Raw genomic sequence first — 21,369 nt, forward strand, 5'->3', positions numbered from 1 at the left:
TTCATTAATTTCCTTATCCACTACCCAGCACAGGACTTTACAAACTGGAGATTCTTAATAATGGACAAGTTCATGTCTGAAACAGAATAGTATGGCTACATCTATCCCTTAATCGATTGAGCTTTAGTTTTCTTATCTGTGAAATGGGGATAACATTTACCTGCCTTATCTCCCTCCTAGCCTTGTTACAAGTTTGAAAAGCACATCAGAGGGCTTTTGCAATTTGTGAAGTGTGATACAGATATAAAGGCTTATTAAATGACTTGGAACATTTGATAGAAATATTGCTGGCCCAGACACTGTTAGAAATGTTCTTAGACATTGACACTCCTATTTTTTCACATGTGCTTTTCAAAAAGCTGTTTTCTCCTGATTGGTGTGGGAGATTATGGGAAATTTTAAATCTTCCAACCTACATACTACTGTTAGCACTTGACTAATTAAGGACATCCTCAGACCAAAATAATCCTTTATGCAATTTTGGTCCCAAAGCCTGCACTCTCACAAACCTGATTCACAAGCCAAGCTGCTTGGCTTGATGCCTGCAAAACTTGTACTGGAGGACTTGGCAGTCTGCTTTGGAACTGCATGGAGCAAAAACAGGGCCTTCTCATCAAATTGTGTATTGGAGACTGTTCTTACTCCACCCACCAGAATGGTGTCTCACCAAGGAAACAAAAGCAGGACCAGTCTCTTAGACACCTGCTCTCAGGCCTGGGATCCCGATGGTCACATAGTCTGAAAGCAGCATTCTACCTGCAGTTCTCTTCCATCAGGACAGGATATTTGGCTAAATATTTATGCCTCATTCTTAGGGTAGGGATAGAGTTTATATATGTGCAATGTTGTTGTCTTTTGGGGATCAAGTCCCTGGTATGGGAAGGTATTCCCAGAAGGAAAAATATCTATATATATACATATTTTTAAATCTATATCTATAGATTTTTTCTTTACGTATATTTGAGATATATCCTGATAATTAGATGGATTTCCTTGCTACCTACTCTAACACAAATGCTCTCTTACTTAAATACCTAACACTGTGCCTTCTCCTATAATTCTTTTTGTCCCTCCCCCTGCCCCCTTTTTTTGAGACAGAGCCTTGCTCTGTTGCATGCTGTCTGCTCACTGCAACCTCTGCCTCCTGGGTTCAAGCAATTCTCCTGCCTCAGCCTCCCGAGTAGCTGGGATTACAGGCATGTGCCACCACACCCGGCTATTTTTTTTGTATTTTTAGTAGAGACCAGTTTCACCATGTTAGCCAGGCTGGTCTCGAACTCCTGACCTCAAGTGATCTGCCTGCCTTGGCCTCCCAAAGTGCTGGGATTACAGGCATGAGCCACTGCACCCAGCTCTTTTCCTTCAGTTCTGTACAAAGGGGCAAGTTTGTGGAAGAGAGACTGAAACGCCCAGGGAAAAGTACCTAGGTTTCACTAATTCATTTCTTTTTTGGTGATGAACAAGGCACTCATGTTGTCACAAATTATCTTGTTACCTGATTCTTATATCTTAGGGAAGATTTTGGTTATTTTTGATAGGTGCTTTACTCTGTGGACAGTAAGAATATAACTGCAATTTCTAAAGGACTGTAATTATTAGAAAGTCTGATCTGAAGACATGAGAACGAAAAAATAATAATAGAAATCAAGAAACGATAGTGAATCAGCTGTTACTTCTGAGTTTGTTTCCCACCTGCTAGTGAAAAATGCCATTCTCAATCCACTTTAGAATTGGATCAACTTAAAAAATATATACGTCTTTTGGGTTTATGAAGAGTCTATATCAAGTTGGATCATGCTATACAGTGAAAGGAAATGAAGAAACATGTGAATTTTTCTGCTTTTAATTTTTCCATTTGGTTTTTGTGCAAGTCTGCAGAAAACAGACTTCATCCAATTTCTAGCAAGAAAACAATGTCCTCTAAAGATACCCAAAGATTGAAATTTCCCTGTTGTCACATTTCATGTATGGGGCAGAAATCTGTAGCATCGGTTGTACATATGTCCTTCCACAATTGGAACACATTTGCGTAAAAATTTCCTGCCCTTTAATCTGGGATTGGTATTTCACATTAAAGTCTTAATTATTCGGGCGTTTCTCAGCTTTCATGTTTGAACTCTTCACTTCCTTTAATGATTGTTGCTTTTCCTTTTCCAAATCCTGATCTGTGAACTTGGAGTGTGACCCTGCCGTTTTCATTGTTTTGCCCCCACTGAACCTCAACTTTAAAAATACACATTGTGGTTAAGAGCTTCGACTTAACTGAACTGGTTCAAATCCTGATTCCACCATTACTAGCTGTGACACGTAGTGGACAAATTAAATAACTTGTGGATCCTTAGTTTTCTTATCCGCAAACTGGGGGTAACAATCATCAGCAGCACTAAATTGGAGAATATGTGTAAATCACCTGCATTAGGGCCTGCCTGACCCAACACTGGTGATGAGTAGATGGTAGCAGTTGGTATTAGCAAATGCTGTCTGTCTTTTCTCATCTTTGGACATCTTTTCTGAGCCAAGTGCTGAATCGGCTCTCTGGGATAATGGTTTTGTGCCCAGAGAGTAATAAGAGTGAATGTGAAATGTATTTACACCTAAGTGATATTTTCTCTCTTTTTTTTTTTTTTTTTTTTTTTTTTTTTTGTGAGATGGAGTCTCGCTCTGTAGCCCAGGCTGGAGTGCAGTGGTGCGATCTCGGCTCACTGCAACCTCCGCCTCCCAGGTCCCGGTTCAAGCAATTCTCCTGCCTTAGCCTGCTGAGTAGCTGGAATTACAGGTACACACCACCATGCCCAGCTAATTTTTGTATTTTTAGTAGAGGCAGGGTTTCACCATATTGGCCAGGCTGGTCTTGAACTCCTGACCTCGTGATCCACCTGCCTCGGCCTCCCAAAGTCCTGGGATTACAGGCGTAAGCCACCACACCTGGCCCTAAGTGATATTTTCTAGCTACTCATTTTGCACCCTATTTTTTTTTTCTTTTGTTTTGAGACGGAGTCTCACCCTGTCACCTAGGCTGGAGTACAACGGCGTGATCTTGGCTCACTGCAACCTCCACCCCCTGGGTTCAAGCAATTCTCGTGCCTCAGCCTCCTGAGTAGCTGGGATTACAGGCGCCTGTCACCATGACTGGCTAATTTTTTTTTTTCTTTTTTTTGTACTTTTAGTAGAGACAGAGTTTCACCATGTTGGCCAGACTGGTCTCGAATTCCTGACCTTAAGTGTTCCACCTGCCTCATCCTCCTAAAGTGCTGGGATTACAGGCGTAAGCCACCACCCCCAGGCCTATATATATTTTTTCTATTAGAATTTTAGTACCTTCGGCCAGGTGCCATGGCTCACAAGGCCTGTAATCCCAGCACTTTGGGAGGCTGAGGTGGGTGCATCACCTGAGGTCACGAGTTCAAAACCAGCCTGGCCAATATGGTGAAACGCTGTCTCTACTAAAAATACAAAAATTAGCTGGGCCTGGTGGTGGGCACCTGTAATCCCAGCTACTTGGGAGGCAGTGAACAGAGATAGCACCACTGCACTTCAGCCTGGGCGACAGAGCAAGGCTCTGTCTCAAAAAAAAAAAAAAAAAAAAAAAGAAAAGTGTAATATCAACAAATAGTGCCTGCACATGTTAAAATTTAATGTTTATACCTAATATGCTCTATAGGATGACTTGCTGGTTTTTGAACAAAGGAACCAGATAGAAGAAAAATTTAATCTTGGGCTGGGCGCAGTGGCTGCAATCCCAGTACTTTGGGAAGCCGAGGCGGGTGGATCACGAGGTCAGGAATTTGAGACCAGCCTGACCAACCTCTTTCTTTACTGAAAATACACAAAAAATTAGCCGGACATGGTGGCGTGCACCTTAATCCTAGCTACTCGGAGGCTGAGGCAGGAGAATCTCTTGAACCTGGGAGGTGGAGGTTGCAGTGAGCCGAGATTGCACCTCTGCACTCCAGGCTGGGCGACAGCGCGGGACTCCATCTCAAAAAAAAAAAAAAAAAAGAGAAAAGAAAAATTTAATCTTGAATTCTAGGTTTACCTACAAATACTAGTTTTTCTAAGGGTAAAAAAGTAATATATTTAAAACAATACTACTGAAACTTGAATTGGGAATGGCAGTTTCAGACCCGAAACTAGGGGCCTGGCCCACTAATGAGGGGATAAGTTGAGTGAAAGAAAATGACAACTGTTTACAGATTTTGGCAACATTTAAACCAAGGCCCTTCTCCTTATGCACAACAACTGTTTTAACAGCTGCTTTTTTTTTCTCCCCCCCACCCACCCCCCATCTTGGAAATCCTTGTATCAGGTTTTTGAGTCATGATGCAAGAATCTGGGACTGAGACAAAAAGTAACGGTTCAGCCATCCAGAATGGGTCGGGCGGCAGCAACCACTTACTAGAGTGTGGCGGTCTTCGGGAGGGACGGTCCAACGGAGAGACGCCGGCAGTGGACATCGGGGCAGCTGACCTCGCCCACGCCCAGCAGCAGCAGCAACAGGTACTGGGCTTTGGAGTCTTGGGAGGTGGAGGGCGGTGGATGCGAATTTTACTGCTGAATTTTACACTTAATCACGATCTCGCAATCAGTGTTTTGTGTCCACCTGTCTGTCCATCTGTCTTTCTGTCTATCAGTGGCATCTCATAAACCATCAGCCCTCTAGGAGTCCCAGCAGTTGGCTTAAGAGACTAATTTCAAGCCCTTGGGAGTTGGAAGTCCTGCAGGTCCCCTTGTGGGGAGCAGTTGCTGAGACGAAGATGAGTGGACCTGTGTGTCAGCCTAACCTTTCCCCATTTTGAATAAAATTATTCTTTGGAGAAATGGTTCCCACTGCTTTCATGCAAAAATAAAAATTAAACGAAAAACAGGCTTAAGCCTGTGAAGAAGGAAATAAGAGCTAAGGAATAAAAGAGAGAAAAAGAGTAGATGAGTAAGGAGAGTTGAAATATACATAGACAGGCGGAGATGGCGAGATAACAGCCAAAACATCTAGAACACGGGCATCACTGTAGGAAGCTGCTTCCCTCTATGTGTAGGATTTGGGGGTATAGAGTATTTACATATGTTCCCTTTATTCATGCAGCAGTGGGTTTGTGGCTAAGTCTTACTGCTTTAAATTATCTCTTATTGGTGCCTCCCCAAAATGTACATAAGTTGGGATGTACTCATTCCTGTTAGTTATACTTTTTACAGGTATGGAACTGGCTACCTGTGAGTGACTGGTAAAATATTTTCAAATGGTACAGGTGACCCAAGAAATAGTGTTCTGTTGTCAAAGTGTTGATAAAAATTCAAATAAGTAAACAGCATTTGCTTGAAGACTGGCTTTGGTTTTCCAGCCTCTCTCGGAATCAGGAAATATTATTAGGCTTTGTTAATAATAATAGATGGTTTATGACCTGTTTTGTTCTTGATTTACTTATTCAAAACATAGTTATGGTGCCACTCAGAAACAGGTGAATTAAAAAGAATGAAGTATCTTTGGGCCTTTCTGAAAGCTGCAGGAACTCTTGTGGGGAGGAAGAAGATAGGAACAAAATGCTTCTCAAATCATTTTCTTGGAATCAGTGTCGGCGAAGCTAAGCTTGTTTGGGATGCAACTTGGAGAAAAGCTCTAAACCATGTTTTATTTTCTCGTTGCAAAGAGTTTTTTAAGGAATAAGGAATGATTAGATTGTTAGCTCCTTACAAGGTGGTGGAACCAACATGAGCCTGTGGAACCTGTTGGGAGAAAGATGCAACAAAGCGAAAGAAAAGAAAAGTAACAGACCAGCAAAAGTCTTAATTCAGAGGACTTCCTGCAAGTGATTTGATCTTTCTTTCATTGGCAGCCCAAACCCATTTGTGCCTGCACCACAGGCTCACTTCAGCTGGAATTTGTGATGTTTGTTGTGTATAAACTTTGTGCATTTAAGTTAGTGCAGATGGCCAAATTCCAACCAGTGAGGTTGTTAGCAAAACCCAGCAGTAGATAGTAAAAGGGTCTCCGTGTATTTGTGCTAGTACATGTTCATGTGATGTTCTCAGCCATTTTATTCAGAACAAATAGTTAATGTTGTTGAATGCTATCTTCTATGCCCTTACCAGACAAGTGTCAAGATTGACTATTTCTTTATGAAGCACTTGAGCACTTGAGATGGGGCTACTGACTGATGTGGTGATACTAAATAATTAATATTTAGAGTACATTAATTACATAAAAGGGAAATTCTGATTTTTATTTGAGGAGCTAAAAATCATTCAGGATCTCAAAGTAGTAAGCCAGGCAAAAAACTTTACATATAAACCATCAAAACATGTGCACACACACATGCGCCCACACACACAACAGTGATAACAAATTGGCTACATAGAATAAAATTATAAAAGCATATTTCACCAACATCTTCCTTAAAAAGTATCAGTTGCAAACATATTTATCCACATCTTCCTTTGGCTGTGACCACTTCGGAAAATTTGTTGTTATGGGTTATTGATACAAAGGTCAAGAAATATATTATGATTAGACTTTTATGCTGTTTTTCAATGTTTTTATGACAGTTTTTTCTCCGTATGTCATTGACACATTTTGGGAAGAAACAAGGCAGTGGGGTCTATCATTGTGGCTAAAACCCCCTGTATTGTGATTAGCAAAGCCTTTTGAAGTCTTTTAAAATATAACATTGACAGCTGTTCAACTCCCCTAAGTATATGATAAGGCTTTTAACAGGTTGTTGGGGAAAAGGGAAATCTGTAGATGAAATAAGAAGAACTACAGGACTGAAAATATTTCTACAGGACGAGAGTTATCAGAGTTTTCTTCCAGACTGAAAACTGCAACAATTAGACAGTTTGGAGAAATGTGAGCATTCTACAATGGACTATGGTTGTTTTCATCATTTTTATTCTACAGGTTTTTACTTGAAGTGAGAATACCAGCAGTGAGAAAATCACAGCCATGCTGAATTCATTACTGCGGTAGTCACACAAAACCACGGATAAAATTTCAATAACTGCAGGCCACAGTTGAGTAAACAGTTGCACTGAAATTTAATTCCTGTTGACTTTTCCCCCATTCCTCGCCAGGGGCACATTCAGATTCCGTAGTACAAAGACAACAGGGGTTACAGCTTTGATTAATGTAGGACAGTGGAAGAGAATTAGAACTGTAAAATATGTTAGAAGTCCATGGAACACAAAGATCTGGCTTAAAAGGGCCTGGTATAAAAACGAGTTAATTATGCTGTGTGTTATATTGAATGTTGGAGGATTTTCCTGTTGCACCAATACCATCATTGAGGATACGGGGAGAGTTTTTACTCAGTGCCAGGATATAAAATAAATAAATGCAAACCTTTCCATGTTTGCTCCATATTATCAAAGATAATTACAAATTACAGCAAATGCCGTTTTCAGAATGGGAGGGCCCTGATAAAGATTCACTATGGAGTGCACTAGTTCCATAGTGAGTTTTGTTTATAGGTTGGCTTAATTGCTTTCAAATGGTATTGTCATTTCTAAAAATTAGTTAGTTGACAACCTAGAGAAATGGGGCAAATCTGGCTTTTCCATCTTCTTTTGAAAAATTAGAATATCTGGTAACCTTGGGCTGATAGTCCCACAAGGGCAACAATTGTTGGGAGATGAATTGCTATTGAAGACAGGGAGCCCTCCAGCCTGCTCTCATTCCCACCAGCAGCATTGCTCATTTATGCCTCTAGGTAGTGGAGTTGGCGATTCTGGGCTGGAAGGTAGACTCATCACTCAGAAGCCATCAGCCCAAGAGAGGTGCTGCCATTAGCTGGTAGAGCCCGCCAACACACTCACAAAATGTCTTCCTTCCTCAAGACTAAATGTATTATCTCCATAATGTTTCAACTCTATTTATGTCTGAGCCATGAAACTATTATAACAATAGTTTTCTAATAATATAATTTGATAGAGTTTCTGAACATTTTCTTTTATCCATTGAGTAATTCTTTACCCGATACCATAACTGCTTTTTATTTCCTATTATCCCTGCACCATTTCTATGTTTGTAAAAGTTGTATTGGGTGTGCACTGCTCCATTATGAAACTCAGCAACAAATACTATTAGCAATTACTAAAGTTTTTTTTTTTTTTCTTAAAGAAAGGATTTTAAAATGTCCAGAACAATTTCATAAACTGTGTGGATTAATGCATTTTAAAAGTCTTGAATTTTAGAAAGCAGAATTTTATTTCCATATTGCTGCAAATGAGAGCTTTTTCAGATAAGCATATTACATAGAGCATAATGTTTAGAAGTTTCTCCATATACAGCATATGCTGTCAGGTCAATTAACAGAATGCATACTAGAAAATGTTTATTCAATAAAAATGAATAGCTGTTAAATAAAACAGCTATTTCTTAACAACATTCCATTTAATGATGAGGTTTTTGTGGGGTTTCTTTCTTTTCTTTTCTTTTTTTTTTGGTACCACCTGGCAGTTTTATTGTCTGCAAGTCACTATAGAGAGAGCTTTGGTTGCTGCAGTTCTGAGGTGTGGCTATCATTTTATATGAAGAGAGCAGTTTAGAGGGAATCTGTGAGAAAAAACTTTTAAGATATGCCGTATTTGGAATTTGAACATGTATTATTTAGAGAGTGTGGATAAGCAAAGTGTTTGCTTCCCGTGGCTTCTTTCTTTGACATCTGGTTTAAGGTGTTGGGTCTTGTGGCCCAGAAGACAGTGAGTATGTTTTAAGTTAACAATGTAAAAGAAGGAGAGAAAATGTGAAATGACTAGTAAGGAGGTGGGAACGGTAGATAGGGAACTTCTCTTGAAAAAGAAGAAGGGGAGTAAAGAGGACCCATCGGGTTGAATTTTTCCAATGAACCATTGAAGGAGGTCAAAGATTAGTCATTTCCCAGAACGCAAGAAGCTCAGAGAAATGGGTGGGACTCAGGCAAAGAGTGTAGTTATGTACATTCAAAGGAAATGTAGAGGCCGGCTGTGGTGGCTCACGCCTGTAATCCCAGCACTTTGGGAGGCCGAGGCAGGCTGGTCACTTGAGGCCAGGAGTTGGAGACCAGCCTGGCCAACATGGCAAAACCCCATCTCTACTAAAAATACAAAAATTAGCTGGGCATGGTGGTGCACAACTGTAGTCCCAGCTACTCAGGAGGCTGAGGCAGGAGAATCACTTGAACCTGGGAGGCAGAGGTTGCAGTGAGCCAAGATTGCATCACTACACTCCAGCCTGGGCGACAAAGTGAGAATATGTCTAAAAAAAAAAACCAAATAACGGCTGGGCACAGTGGCTCACGCCTGTAATCCCAGCACGTTGGGAGGCTGAGGAGGGCAGATCATGAGGTCAGGAGATTGAGACCATCCTGGCTAACACGGTGAAACCCCGCCTCTACTAAAAATACAAAAAAATTAGCCAGGTGTGGTGGTGGGCACCTGCAGTCCCAGCTACTCGGGAGGCTGAGGCAGGAGAATGGCGTGAACCCGGGAGGTGGAGCTTGCGGTGAGCCGGGATCGCGCCACTGCACTCTAGCCTGGGCAACAGAGCAAGACTCCATCTCAAAAAAAAAAAAAAAAACCACACACAAATAAACAACAACAACAACAAAAAAAACAAAGGAGATGTAGAAAATACAGTGCCAGAGGAACCTGGGAGAATCAGGTATTGATATCCCAGGGTCCTCTGAACATGGGAAATGGTATTTGAGGGACCATAGTGTCAGTGTTTTAAGTGGGGGAGGAGGGTAGAAATCCTTTTTTGTTTTCAGCATAGAGAAATATACAAGCAGGCTGCGTGCAGTGTCTCATGCCTGTAATTCCACCATTTTGGGAGGGCAAGGCGGGCAGATTCCTTGAGCTCAGGAGTTTGAGACTAGCCTGGGCAGCATGGCAAAACCTCGTCTCTACAAAAAATACAAAAGTTATCTAGGGGTGATGGCACATGCCGTTGGTCCCAGCTACTCATGAGGCTGAGGTGGGAGGATCCCTTGAGCATGGGAGGTCGAGGCCGCAGTGAGCTGAGATGTTGCCACTGCACTCCAGCCTGGGCTGGGTGACAGATTGAGACCCTGTGTCAAAAAACAAAAAATACGCAAGCAAATGAAAATTATTTTCTTCACATTCAAAATGGCAAAATCCATCCCTTCGTCAGTTTTTGTTAGTGAAATTGCTGGTGGGTATTGAGTAGAAGAAGAAAGCTGTCCCACAAACATTTCCAGCTTTTTAACTGCCTCTGTGAGAAACAGTGCCTGCAAGAAATAGCTGTTGGTGTCTGTACTGGCAGCAACCACCACTGGATGAAGGTGCTTATTGCATCTCATTCTTTGCATCTCATTTTTACCCATAGGCCTCTGGGGCACCATATTAAAATTCCAGAGGCCCTTGTTTCATAAACCTTATGGGAAGTGACGCAGGTTATATGGTGTGGATCTATAGGTGTAAAGACTGGGTAGCAATGGCTGGGTTGGCCATACCATTCTACCACTTTTTTCTTTGAAAAAGGTGGCTTATGAACTTTGTTAGGAATGCCCTCAAGTGGCCTTTCCCGTTGTAGCTGCTGGAGACTTGACTGTGTCTGAAAGGAGGGTCTCTTGATGCTGACAGGGAAAAGCTGATCAGCACCTCTGTGTCCTAGAAGGGGAACTTCCAGGAAGGGGGCATAGAAGAAGGTATTATTAGTATTTATTGAATGCCTTCATGGGGCCAGGTACTGTGCTGGGGGCTAGCACCTTTCCTTGCTGGTAGGTAAAAACCCAGCTGTAATTTTAAAGGAATTGCTATGCTGAGATACACTTGTATTGAAGACCTTGCGTAGTTCAAATAATGTGAAAAGTATTGATGGTCAAAAATATTTTGTGTAGGAATCAATGCCACCAAAATGTTAGTGGTATCCATACAAACAAACTGAAACAAAACTGAGACAGGATTCAGATAATTCTGACAAATAAAGAAAAAGCAGCCACAACACTGACCCCCCCACATTTTCTTAATTCCCTTTGGGACTGTTTCTAGAAAAGGCATATTTCACCCTGAATGCTAAATTTAGTTCTCTACTCTGTTAGTTTAGACCTGCCTTCCATCAAAATATTGTTGTCAAAGATTTATGTAACTTGTGATTTGAGGCTTGTATGAAATTCTTTCAAGTTTTGATTACTAAACATTTGTGTGCCATTAATCTCTCCATTGAAAATTAAAATGGCACGAGAAGCAAAAGAAGAAAAAAGACCTGTAACAGAGGAGAATGTGGTAATAGAAAGCCAGGTGCCACATTTCATTATGAGTGAAGTGCACCCTCTTGACTTCAAGAGAAAGCTTTGCCACTTTGAAAAGGTAATTTTAAGCCCTGACCTGTGAGCTAATAAAAAAAATCATAAAAAAAGAACGCCCTATCTCTTGTCTACTCACAAGTCCGTTTTTGAACTTTCAGGAGGTATGACTTTAATGGTAATTTGTTGACAGATTAGTTTCAGTGATTGCCAAGAGTTTGTTTTTGCAAAACTGGCAGGTCCTATCTGCTCTCTGAAGGCAAGGAACCTACTTTGCTGTTTTGCAGTGGCTTGCGTTTATCGACAACTAGCGCTGAGCAGGCAGAATTGGAATGTTTATATAATGTAAACCTATAGCTCGCCTGATGGAGTCTAGTGTACTTTTAGGTAGTGCACAGATTACTTGATAAAAAGGGTTACAAGGTGACTGCTTTTATGACAAAGAAGAATAGCAATATAAATGCCAGTGGTACACTGAGCCACAAGAAGGAAGTTTATGTAGGGAATTGAACCCCATGTTAGAAAGTTTCTTTTCATCACTTTGTCTTTGAACTCAAATCTATTGTAATTATGAAGTGTTACTTGTAACATTCCAGAGACCCTTTGCTAAATACTGTTTGATTTGATTCATAAAAATAGAGCCACATTATCTCCCCTCCCCCACCCCGAACAAGAAAATGTCGTGAAGAGTTTCCCATACTGACCTTGTCTCAGCTTTGTTGCAAGTGGGCTCATAAGTGAGCTCCACTAGAAAACAGCTGCAATTTATGTCTTTGATCATTTGCATATTCTTTCATTTAACTTTTTTTTTTTTTTTTTGGAAATGGGGTCTAGCTCGGTCACCCAGGTTAGAGTACAGAGAGTACAGGATTGCTATCATGGCTTACATGGCTTACTGAAGGCTTGACCTCCCCGGGCTCAAGCAATTCTCCCACCATCAGGCTTCTGAGTTCCTGGGACGGCAGGCCAGCTGTTTTTTTTTGTTGTTGTTGTTTTTCTTTTTGTTTTCCTGTAGAGATATGGGTCTCACTATATTGCCTAGGCTGGTCTTGAACTCCTGGGCTCAAGCGATCCTCCTGCCTCAGCTTCCCAAAGTGCCAGGATTACAGGCATGTGCCACCACACCCTGCCTCATTCAACTATTATTTATTGAGCCTCCGTATGTGGAAGAAAATGGGGGTGGAGGGGGAACTGATATGTTAGGTGCTAGGAAAACATGGGAAAATAACTTAGAGTTTACTTAGCTAGAGCCTGAAGAATAACTATGGAGGCAGTAGGAAGATGAGAAGATGGTGAAAAGGCAGATTGGGTTCAGCTTATGGGAGGGTTCTAAGTAGAGAAGAAAGATCATACGAGAGGTGGTGTATTAAAAGTAAATGAGAAGGTTGAACCTAGTTGGCTTGGAAGGGAAGAAATCCCGGAGAGATGAGTGGCCATGACAGTGTTACTGCAGTTGGTCTGACATTTAGTAATCGGTCACTAATGTGGCCCCAGTGAATTGAGGGCACCCTGTTGTTGATCCCTCCTGGCTTCTTGAACATCTTCTCCTCCATCAGAATCCCTTAGTGAAGTCTTAAGTTCCATCAGGGAATGGGGGCCGGGATCACCTTCCTCATTACCTGGTACTTCCGCAGCACACAGCATTGTACCTGATGTAGGGCAGTTCTGTGACAGACTGTATTTATGAATGAGTGAAACAGAAAGAGAAAGGAAGTACTAGATAAGAAGAGATTGTTGAGGGGAGTATTGGGAAAAACAGGACCTTTTGAATTATGAGGTATGCAAATACCAAGGAGTGGGAGTTACCAATGATGAGTCAGGATGTTCCATCTTAATGACTGGCAAAATGGGGGCACCATGAAACAGAAAGAGAGGGGCATGGGGAAGAACCTGAACTCTTTTCTTAGCTGCCACTAGGAGATTAAGAACTTATAATAAAGGATGGGCTTATTTTGAAAAAGTCATTTTTTAAAAAGACTTTTACAGAAAGACATTCTATGTAGCTAAAACACACTATTTTGATTGCATATGTTTATTTGTGTTAAAATTATCAAGTATTTTCCCTTTAGCCTTTGACAGTTACTAATGAGTACATCTTCCAAAAGTCACATGGGAAGTACTGATAAACTGCTTGTGTTCCTATTGATCATGGAATGGGCTTATCTCTTTGAGAGAACAAAACTATGAAGTTAGATCTTTGATAAAGTCTTTGTTCCATATTGACATAAGCTTCTTAGAGTGATTTTGTTTTTAAGGTGGTGGGGGAGCGTATGTTGTGTTTCTTTTGTTGGAAAAGTACAATGTGCAATTATTAAACAGCTGGTGCTATTGGAAGACTCATTTAGGAGGTATAGATTAAACTGCCTGGGGACATAAAGACCTAGTCTTCTTTGTGTATTTAAATTTAGCCACGCCCAGAGAGGGAAGGCAGGAAGCAAGCTCTGTTTTTCTCTTTAGTCCTTCCATGTGGACATTTTGCAGGATCTTCTGCATAAACTGATAGTGAAGATACCAACTGTGGAGGGTATTGGATTTTTTTTTAAGGTTGGTAACCCTATGTTCCCCTTGAATTAATTATGTTATCCCTATTGTTAGACAGCTCCTTTTTGACTGTACCAAAAATAAAATGAACTTCCTAACACATTAATCTTCAGCAAAGTTTCTTCAGGTAGACCATTAATTTCAGAATTTATTATCCACACAAACACAACTGAGTTGTCAGTATCACAGCCACCTATTAAAAGAGACAACGCAGCTGGTGGCTCACGCCTGTAATCCCCTTTGGAGGCCGAGGCGGGCGGATCACCTGAGGTCAGGAGTTCGAGACCAGCCTAGCCAGCATGGCGAAACCCCATCTCTACTGAAAGTACAAAAATTAGCCGGGCGTGTTGGCATCCACAGCTACTACTCAGGAGGCTGAGGCAGGAGAATCGCTTGAACCTGGGAGACAGAGGTTGCAGTGAGCCAAGATTGTGCCACTGCACTCCAGCCTGGGCTACAAGAGCGAGAGTCCATCTCAAAAAAAAAAAAGAAAAAAAATAAAGAAAAAAGAGGCAAAGCATCCACTGATCCTACATTCGTGTTTTTATCACATTACCTTGTCTCATCTTCAACTTCGGTCTCTCCACATTGAAGGGAAGGTGACATGATGTCTTCTTAGTCATTCAAATCCAATAACTTTTCATCTGAAGGTTAAGTAGTGAGATATAAACTAAGAGACGATAATATCAATTTTATGTTCACTGAAGGGCACAATATACCTCTTCCTAGTAGAGGGAAAATTGTGCGTAAAATGTCTTTTGCTTTATAACAGCAGAGTCATGCCTCTCAGAGCCAAAGGAAGGAATATTTTTGGAAAAAATTAATAAAATAAGAGGTAGCATCCTAAAGGCAGGGCAAAAGTGACTTTTTATTATTATACTTATTAAGTGTTAATTCTTCAGGGCTGCATGATACGAAGTAGTTCTCTTTATAGCCTCCTGTATTGACTCTTGATATACCCTCTACAAACTCAACAACCTTTTACAAGGTTAAAGACTGGGAGAGAATGACATAATGCTCATTCTTTCCTGACTATTTTTAGTCTTAATGTGTATGATAAATAATACTGTGATAATATTGCTTACCTTTCCTCATTTTTTTCTTCCTATGGGTGATATTTCCATTTCAACTCAGTAGGAATTCAACATCCAAAAGCATTAAGTGAAAATACATTTACAGTGTGTATTTTTATGATTATATTCTGATTTTCCTCATTCAATTTCTATTTCTTATAAAGACAAAGTTTTGTGCTGTGTGCTATATGTATATATCACATGTATTTATATAGACTTACTGTATCATTAGTAGTTTTTTTGTTTTTTGAGATGGAGTTTCACTCTTGTTGCCCAGGCTGGAGTGCAATGGTGCGATCTCAGCTCACTGCAGCCTTTGCCTCCCAGGTTCAAGTGATTCTCCTGCCTCAGCTTCCCTAGTAGCTGGGATTTCAGATGTGCGCCACCATGCCCATAATTTTGTATTTTTACTAGAGACAGGGTTTCACCATGTTGTCCAGGCTGGTCTCAAACTCCTGACCTCAGGTGATCCACCCGCCTCGGCCTCCCAAAGTGCTGGGATTATAGGCGTAAGCCACCAACCCCAGCCCATTAATAGGTTTTTAAGACAGGAAAAGCATCACGCATAAGCTGAGTATGTGACATTCACAGTTATAATTATCAAGATTATATTCTGTAATGTAGTGATTCACAATTATAATTGTCAAGATTGCATTCTGTACATAATTTTAAACTTGTCTCAGCTGTTCATTCAGTACCTTCTTTGAGTAGGGGCTAGGTATAAGGCACTATAAGTCTGCAGACTACACCAGGAATCGGCAAACTGTGGCCCTTGGGCCAGATCCAGCCTGCCACCTAGTAAATAAAAGTTCTGTTGAAACACAGCCACACCCGCTTGCCTACTGTTGCCTAAACTGCTTTCATGCTGCAGCAGCAGAGGTGAGTTGTTGCAACAGAGATTGTGTGACCCACAAAGCCTAAGATATTTATCTGACACTCTGCAGAAAGTTTGTCAATCTCTGGATTAATAAATGGCAGATGTGACAAGATTTGCCTTCTACAAATTTCTACCCTTACTTTACAGTGACAAAACTGAGGAAGCATTCATCATTCTTTTCTAAATTCTCTCTGAAAAATATCTGTGTATTTATACTATATTTTTTTTTGTTTGTTTGTTTGTTTGAGACGGAGTCTTGCTCTGTTGCCAGGCTGGAGTACAGTGGCCCTGTCTCAGCTCACTGCAACCTCCGCCTCCCGGGTTCAAGAGATTCTCCTCTCTCAGCCTCCCGAGTAGCTGGGACTACAGGCTTGCGCCACCACACCCAGCTAATTTTTGTAGTTTTAGTAGAAACGGGGTTTCACCATGTTGGCCAGAATGGTCTCGATCTCTTGACCTCATGATCCACCTGCCTCGGCTTCCCAAAGTGCTGGGATTACAGGCATGAGCCACCGCACCTGGCCATATGTATACTATTGTTTAAGACTTTGTTTCACAATTTCTGGAGTGGCAAAATGACTTCTAATTGTCATCATTCCTCTAGAGTTTCTTTCTAATCATTCAGCTGACAGCATCTTACAAGTTAAAAGTTTTGACGTTATTGGTGGTTAAAAGAATCTTCAGCCAGTCTAGTAAGGAAATGGAGGTTGGACTCACTTAGTGAGTCACTCACAGAGCAGACAGATGTCCTTGGCCCTGGCTCCTTGCCAAAGAAAATTAACATAAAAACATAACCTATCTTACGTTCATAGTCCTATAGTTGGCTAGAGGATATAAAAATATATTATTCTCAGTATCACCCTGCATGCAAAGATTTCATAATTTAATTAAGGTGCAGTAAGACATAAACAGATAACATGAAAAGTTTTTACAATTTTTAAAGCAAATTGAAGATAAACTGTAGAAGAGATGTATATGACTAATTGATAGGTGAGTGATTTAGGTAATAAATCTTCAGTAGCCCGGAGAGGATGAATCTGTGTCTATGTTGGTGGGATTTTAGACCTTGGTGAAGTTAGGAAAGAGTCTCAGTATGTGCACATCTGCTGATTTGTTTCAACCTCTTCCATCAGGAGATAATGGATGATAAGTATACACTGAACTATATGGGTTTGGCTTCTGACGTAGAGATTTTAAAGACCCCAAAGCTGTGTCTTTTCCATTTTGCCATTTTAAATTTTGAGACAAGTAAGTTTGGATTTGTACTTGGAAAGACTAGAGGCACATGGTGAGGAGAGGTCTTCTTATACCATACTGTAGCATCTGAGCTTATTGGTCTCCAGGAAATGGCCTGGGACTATCTGTTTACCCAGGCACGAAGTTGATTGTATGATTTCCAGAGATTAGATGTGGGCTGACAAGTGTGATAATTTAGTTGGTGTTGTCCATATTTCACAAACGTTTATATTGAATTTTAGCTAATTTACCTCTATTGATAATGGAGCTAGAATAACTGAAACCATAATACCTAATTTAAACATAGTTGCCGAATTTGAAGGCATTTGCTCAATTTAGTTGTTTATGAACTGACAGGATTTCTGAGGAGATGGTGTTGCCCTTGTATTTTCTCCCTTCCAACTTTTCTTCTTTCCCTTCTTACTTTCTTGATCTGTTTTTAAGCTTGTAATTGGATCACTTATATCTCACAATTTGCAAAAATCTGTACTGGCATAGTCCATATCTCTAATACTTTTTTTTTTTTGAGACAGAGTCTTGGTCTGTTATCCATTCTAGAGTGCAATGGCTTGATCTCGGCTCACTGCAACCTCTGCCTCCCGTGTTCAAGCGATTCTTGTGCCTCAGCCTCTTGAGTAGCTGGGATTACAGGCTACTGCCACCACACCTGGCTAATTTTTGTATTTTTAGTAGAGATGGGGTTTCATCATATTGGCCAGGCTGGTCTGGAACTCCTGACCTCAGGTAATCCGCCTGCCTTGGCCTCCCAAAGTGCTGGGATTACAGGCGTGAGCCACCACACCTGGCCTCTAATACCATCATTTTTATGTTTTGCAGGTTTATGGCCCCTCCTTTGTGAATTTGATAAAACCCAAACAACTTTTTCCCTGAAAAGTGTGTGTGTATGTGTAATTTTGCAATTGCAATTTCATCTACAATATGCCCCCCCAAAAAAACATTATACAGCTATTCTGTATGTTAATTAGATTTGCCAAATGTTTCAATCTTTTGACAAATACTCTTAGGCTTTTCTGTGATTAGTTGATGTTAACTATGTTAGTGACCTGTCTATCTTTAATTTGGAAAAGGGTTCCTCTTTTGGAAGAATGCTTCCCAGTGTGTCCCTGGAATAATTTCTCAGATATTTAAAATGTAGCACTGTACACACCAGCTCTGAAGCAAACTCTGGAAAGTAAAGTCATATAAAGCAATCTGTACCAAGAGCCATTTCATGTCTATTCAAATGTAAACACCAGATTTACACACTCTTGAAATTCTTCTAACTAACTACAGAACCCTATAAACCAGTTGAAAGATCTTTGACTAAATGAGCACAGATTACAATAAGTGATACACGTAGCACAGGCAACCCCTTATATGGCTGAAGGCAGTGTAAGTTTGTACACCCTATTCTGAGGGTATTTTGGCGTTGGACATCAAGAGGCTTAAAATAGTCACACCCTTTGAATCAGGGATACAATTTTACTGAGTGGCTCTGTGGCACTCAGCAGTGGTTCTCAAACTTTTATGTGTGTGAACATCATCTGAAGGGCTTTTTTCTTTGTTTGTTTTTGAGACAGTCTTGCTCTTGTTGCCCAGGCTGGAGTGCAATGGCGCGATCTCAGCTCACCACAACCTCCGCCTCCCGGGTTCAAGTGATTCTCCTGCCTCAGCCTCTCAAGTAGCTAGGATTACAGGCATGCGCCACCTCGCCTGGCTAATTTTGTATTTTTAGTAGAGACAGGGTTTCTCCATGTTGGTCAGGCTGGTCTCGAACTCCCAACCTCAGGTGATCTTCCCACCTCGGCCTCCCAAAGTGCTGGGATTACAGACGTGAGCCACCGTGCCAGGCGCTGGAGGGCTTCTTAAAACATAGATTACTGGACCCACCCCTAAAGTACTTTATTCTGTAGATCTGGGGCAGGGCCTCCAAATTTGCATATCTATTTCTAGCTCTTCTTTGCTGCCAGTTGAAGAACCACTGGCAGAGTTTAACAGCATAGCCTGTGGAGCCAGTATGTTTGGCCTGAGTCATGGCTCTGCCACTTGCTAGTTGGGTGACTGTATAAGTTTCTCTGTGCCTCAGTTTATATATCCATCAAATGGAAATAATATTAGCATTTAATAGTCTAAATAAAATGTATCAGGCTTGGAAGTTTGCACACCACATGGTAAATTGTCTGCAAACATTAGCTTTTGGTATTCTTTTTTTTTTTTTGAGATAGGGTGTTACTCTGTCACCCAGACTGGAGTGCAGTGGGGCCATCTCGGCTCACTGCAACCTCTCTCTCCTGGGTTCAAGTGATTCTCCTGCCTCAGCCTCCTGAGTAGCTGGGATTACAGGTGCACGCCACAATCGCCCAGCTAATGTTTTTTGTATTTTTAGTAGAGACAGGTTTTCACCATCTTGGCCAGGCTGGTCTTGGACTCCAGACCTCAAATGATCCACCTGCCTCGGCCTCCCAAAGTGCTGGGATTACAAGCATGAGCCTCCATGCGTGGCCAGCTTTTGGTATTCTTATCATCATCACCACCACCGCCATCATCATCATCACCAGGAATTTAACCTACCGAAATAATGTGAGGCATACAGAAAGATTTATGCCTAAGGATGTTCATTGTAATGGTATTTACAATATGAAAAATTAAATGCACCCTAAATCTCTGACCTTAGAAGAAGGGTTAAAAAATGCTAACATATAAGTTTGATATAATATTAATTATATACCCATTAAAAATGTAGAACATTTAATAACTGTAAAAATTATCATAATATAATGATTGCTGGGGGAAAAACCTGAAAGCAACATGCTGTCATTGGTTTATTTTTGGGGGGGTCTGTTAATGGGATTATAGTTTATTTTATATACATTAAGCCAGGCATGGCGGCTCATGCCTGTAATTCCTGCACTTTGGGAGGCTGAGGCTGGAGGATCACCTGAGCTCAGGAGTTAGAGATCAGTCTGGGCAGCTTAGACCTCGTATCTACTAAAAATTAAGAAAAACAACAACAACAAACTTAGCTGGGCATGGCGGCACTTGCCTGTAGTCCCAGCTACTCGGGAGGCTGAGGTGGGAGAATCACTTGAGCCCCAGGAGGTTGAGACTGCAGTAAGCCATGATTGGTTGACAGCAAGACCCTGTCTCTATTAAAAAAAAAAAGAGTATATATATACACATACACACACGCATATATATATATAGTTTACACTTTTCTGCATATCTCCAAATTTCTACAATAACATGTATTGCCTTTATAATAAAAATGAAAAGTTATTTTTAATTTAATTCGCATTCACACTGTTGGAAAACTTTTGTGAGATATATAAAAATGATATATATAAATGGCAGAGAATACCTGCACCTTGAACAAGATTTATTTTTTGCATAGGAATAAGGGTATGCAATTTTTGCAGGTACAAGGATTTTCTCCCATAATGTCTTTAAGTTTTCCGCTACCACTTAGCTGCTCCCTGGTGTTATCTCTCCACAGGGAGATCTCTGCCTCACTTCTAGGTGCTTCCACCATCAAATTTGACAACCACTGCTCATTATCTAACATTTTGTGACAAAAATCACTTTCATGTCAATAAAAAGAGTATGGATTTTTAAAAACCCACATTTGTTTTCTTTTTCTTTTTCTTTTTTTTTTGAGACAAGTCTCCCTCTGTCGCCCAGGCTGGAGTGCAGTGGTGCGATCTCGGCTCACTGCAAGCTCTGCCTCCCACGTTCACGCCATTCTCCTGCCTCAGCCTCCTGAGTAGCTGGGACTACAGGCACCCGCCACCATGCCTGGCTAATTCTTTGTATTTTTTTAGTAGAGATAGGGTTTCGCCATGTTAGCCAGGATAGTCTCGATCTCCTGACCTCGTCATCCGTCCTCCTCAGCCTCCCAAAGTGTTGGGATTACAGATGTGAGCCACCGCGCCCAGCCACATTTGTTTTCTTTAAATTTCCACCACTGCTCCCCACTTCTAAGTTTCTTCCCAGTCTGTGTGGGCTTAATCATGTCACATGTCCACAGTCATTACAGATACACTTCGTTGCTTACCCCACTTCATGTTGTTTCTGCTAGAGACTGATTTAAACTGCCCTGGGGAGCTGAAAAAGGCAGGAGGAATATTTTATTGGAGGCATTTTGGAATGCCACTGATGAGAGTTGAAAACCCACCCACCAGCGCCTACACTCGATGAGTGAAGTTGGGCAAGTTTTGCCATCTCTCAAAGCCTCACTTTTCTCATCTGTAAAACAGGGCAATAGAGATAACTTTCTGAGAGGGTCGATGTGATGAATATGCTAAATAATTTATTGACCTTGGCATAATAGCCAACCCTTTAAAATGTGCTCCTTACTTTATTATAGTCCTCTCTTAGAATCTTTTGAAGACTGGGAAAAGCCATGGTTGAGGTC

General features: G+C 41.1%; 1 protein-coding gene across 25 annotated transcripts in view; it reads left to right on the top strand.

The window, feature by feature from the left end:
- Window positions 1-21,369, top strand: part of FOXP1 (forkhead box P1) — a 628,059-nt gene that overhangs the window by 380,828 nt on the left and 225,862 nt on the right. For 24 of the 25 annotated variants that reach the window (XM_063721982.1, XM_063721987.1, XM_054550593.2 and 21 more), the window contains one exon: window positions 4,307-4,497. In XM_063721982.1, coding sequence (XP_063578052.1) covers window positions 4,318-4,497 — 180 coding nt within the window. In that variant the 5' untranslated portion in view covers window positions 4,307-4,317. Of the gene's footprint in view, window positions 1-4,306; window positions 4,498-4,631; window positions 20,190-21,369 lie in introns of those variants that run through there. The other variant, XM_009238800.3, reaches the window with a different exon arrangement.

Source organism: Pongo abelii, chromosome 2, assembly GCF_028885655.2.
Source record: "Pongo abelii isolate AG06213 chromosome 2, NHGRI_mPonAbe1-v2.0_pri, whole genome shotgun sequence".
Taxonomy (NCBI): Eukaryota; Metazoa; Chordata; class Mammalia; order Primates; family Hominidae; genus Pongo; species Pongo abelii.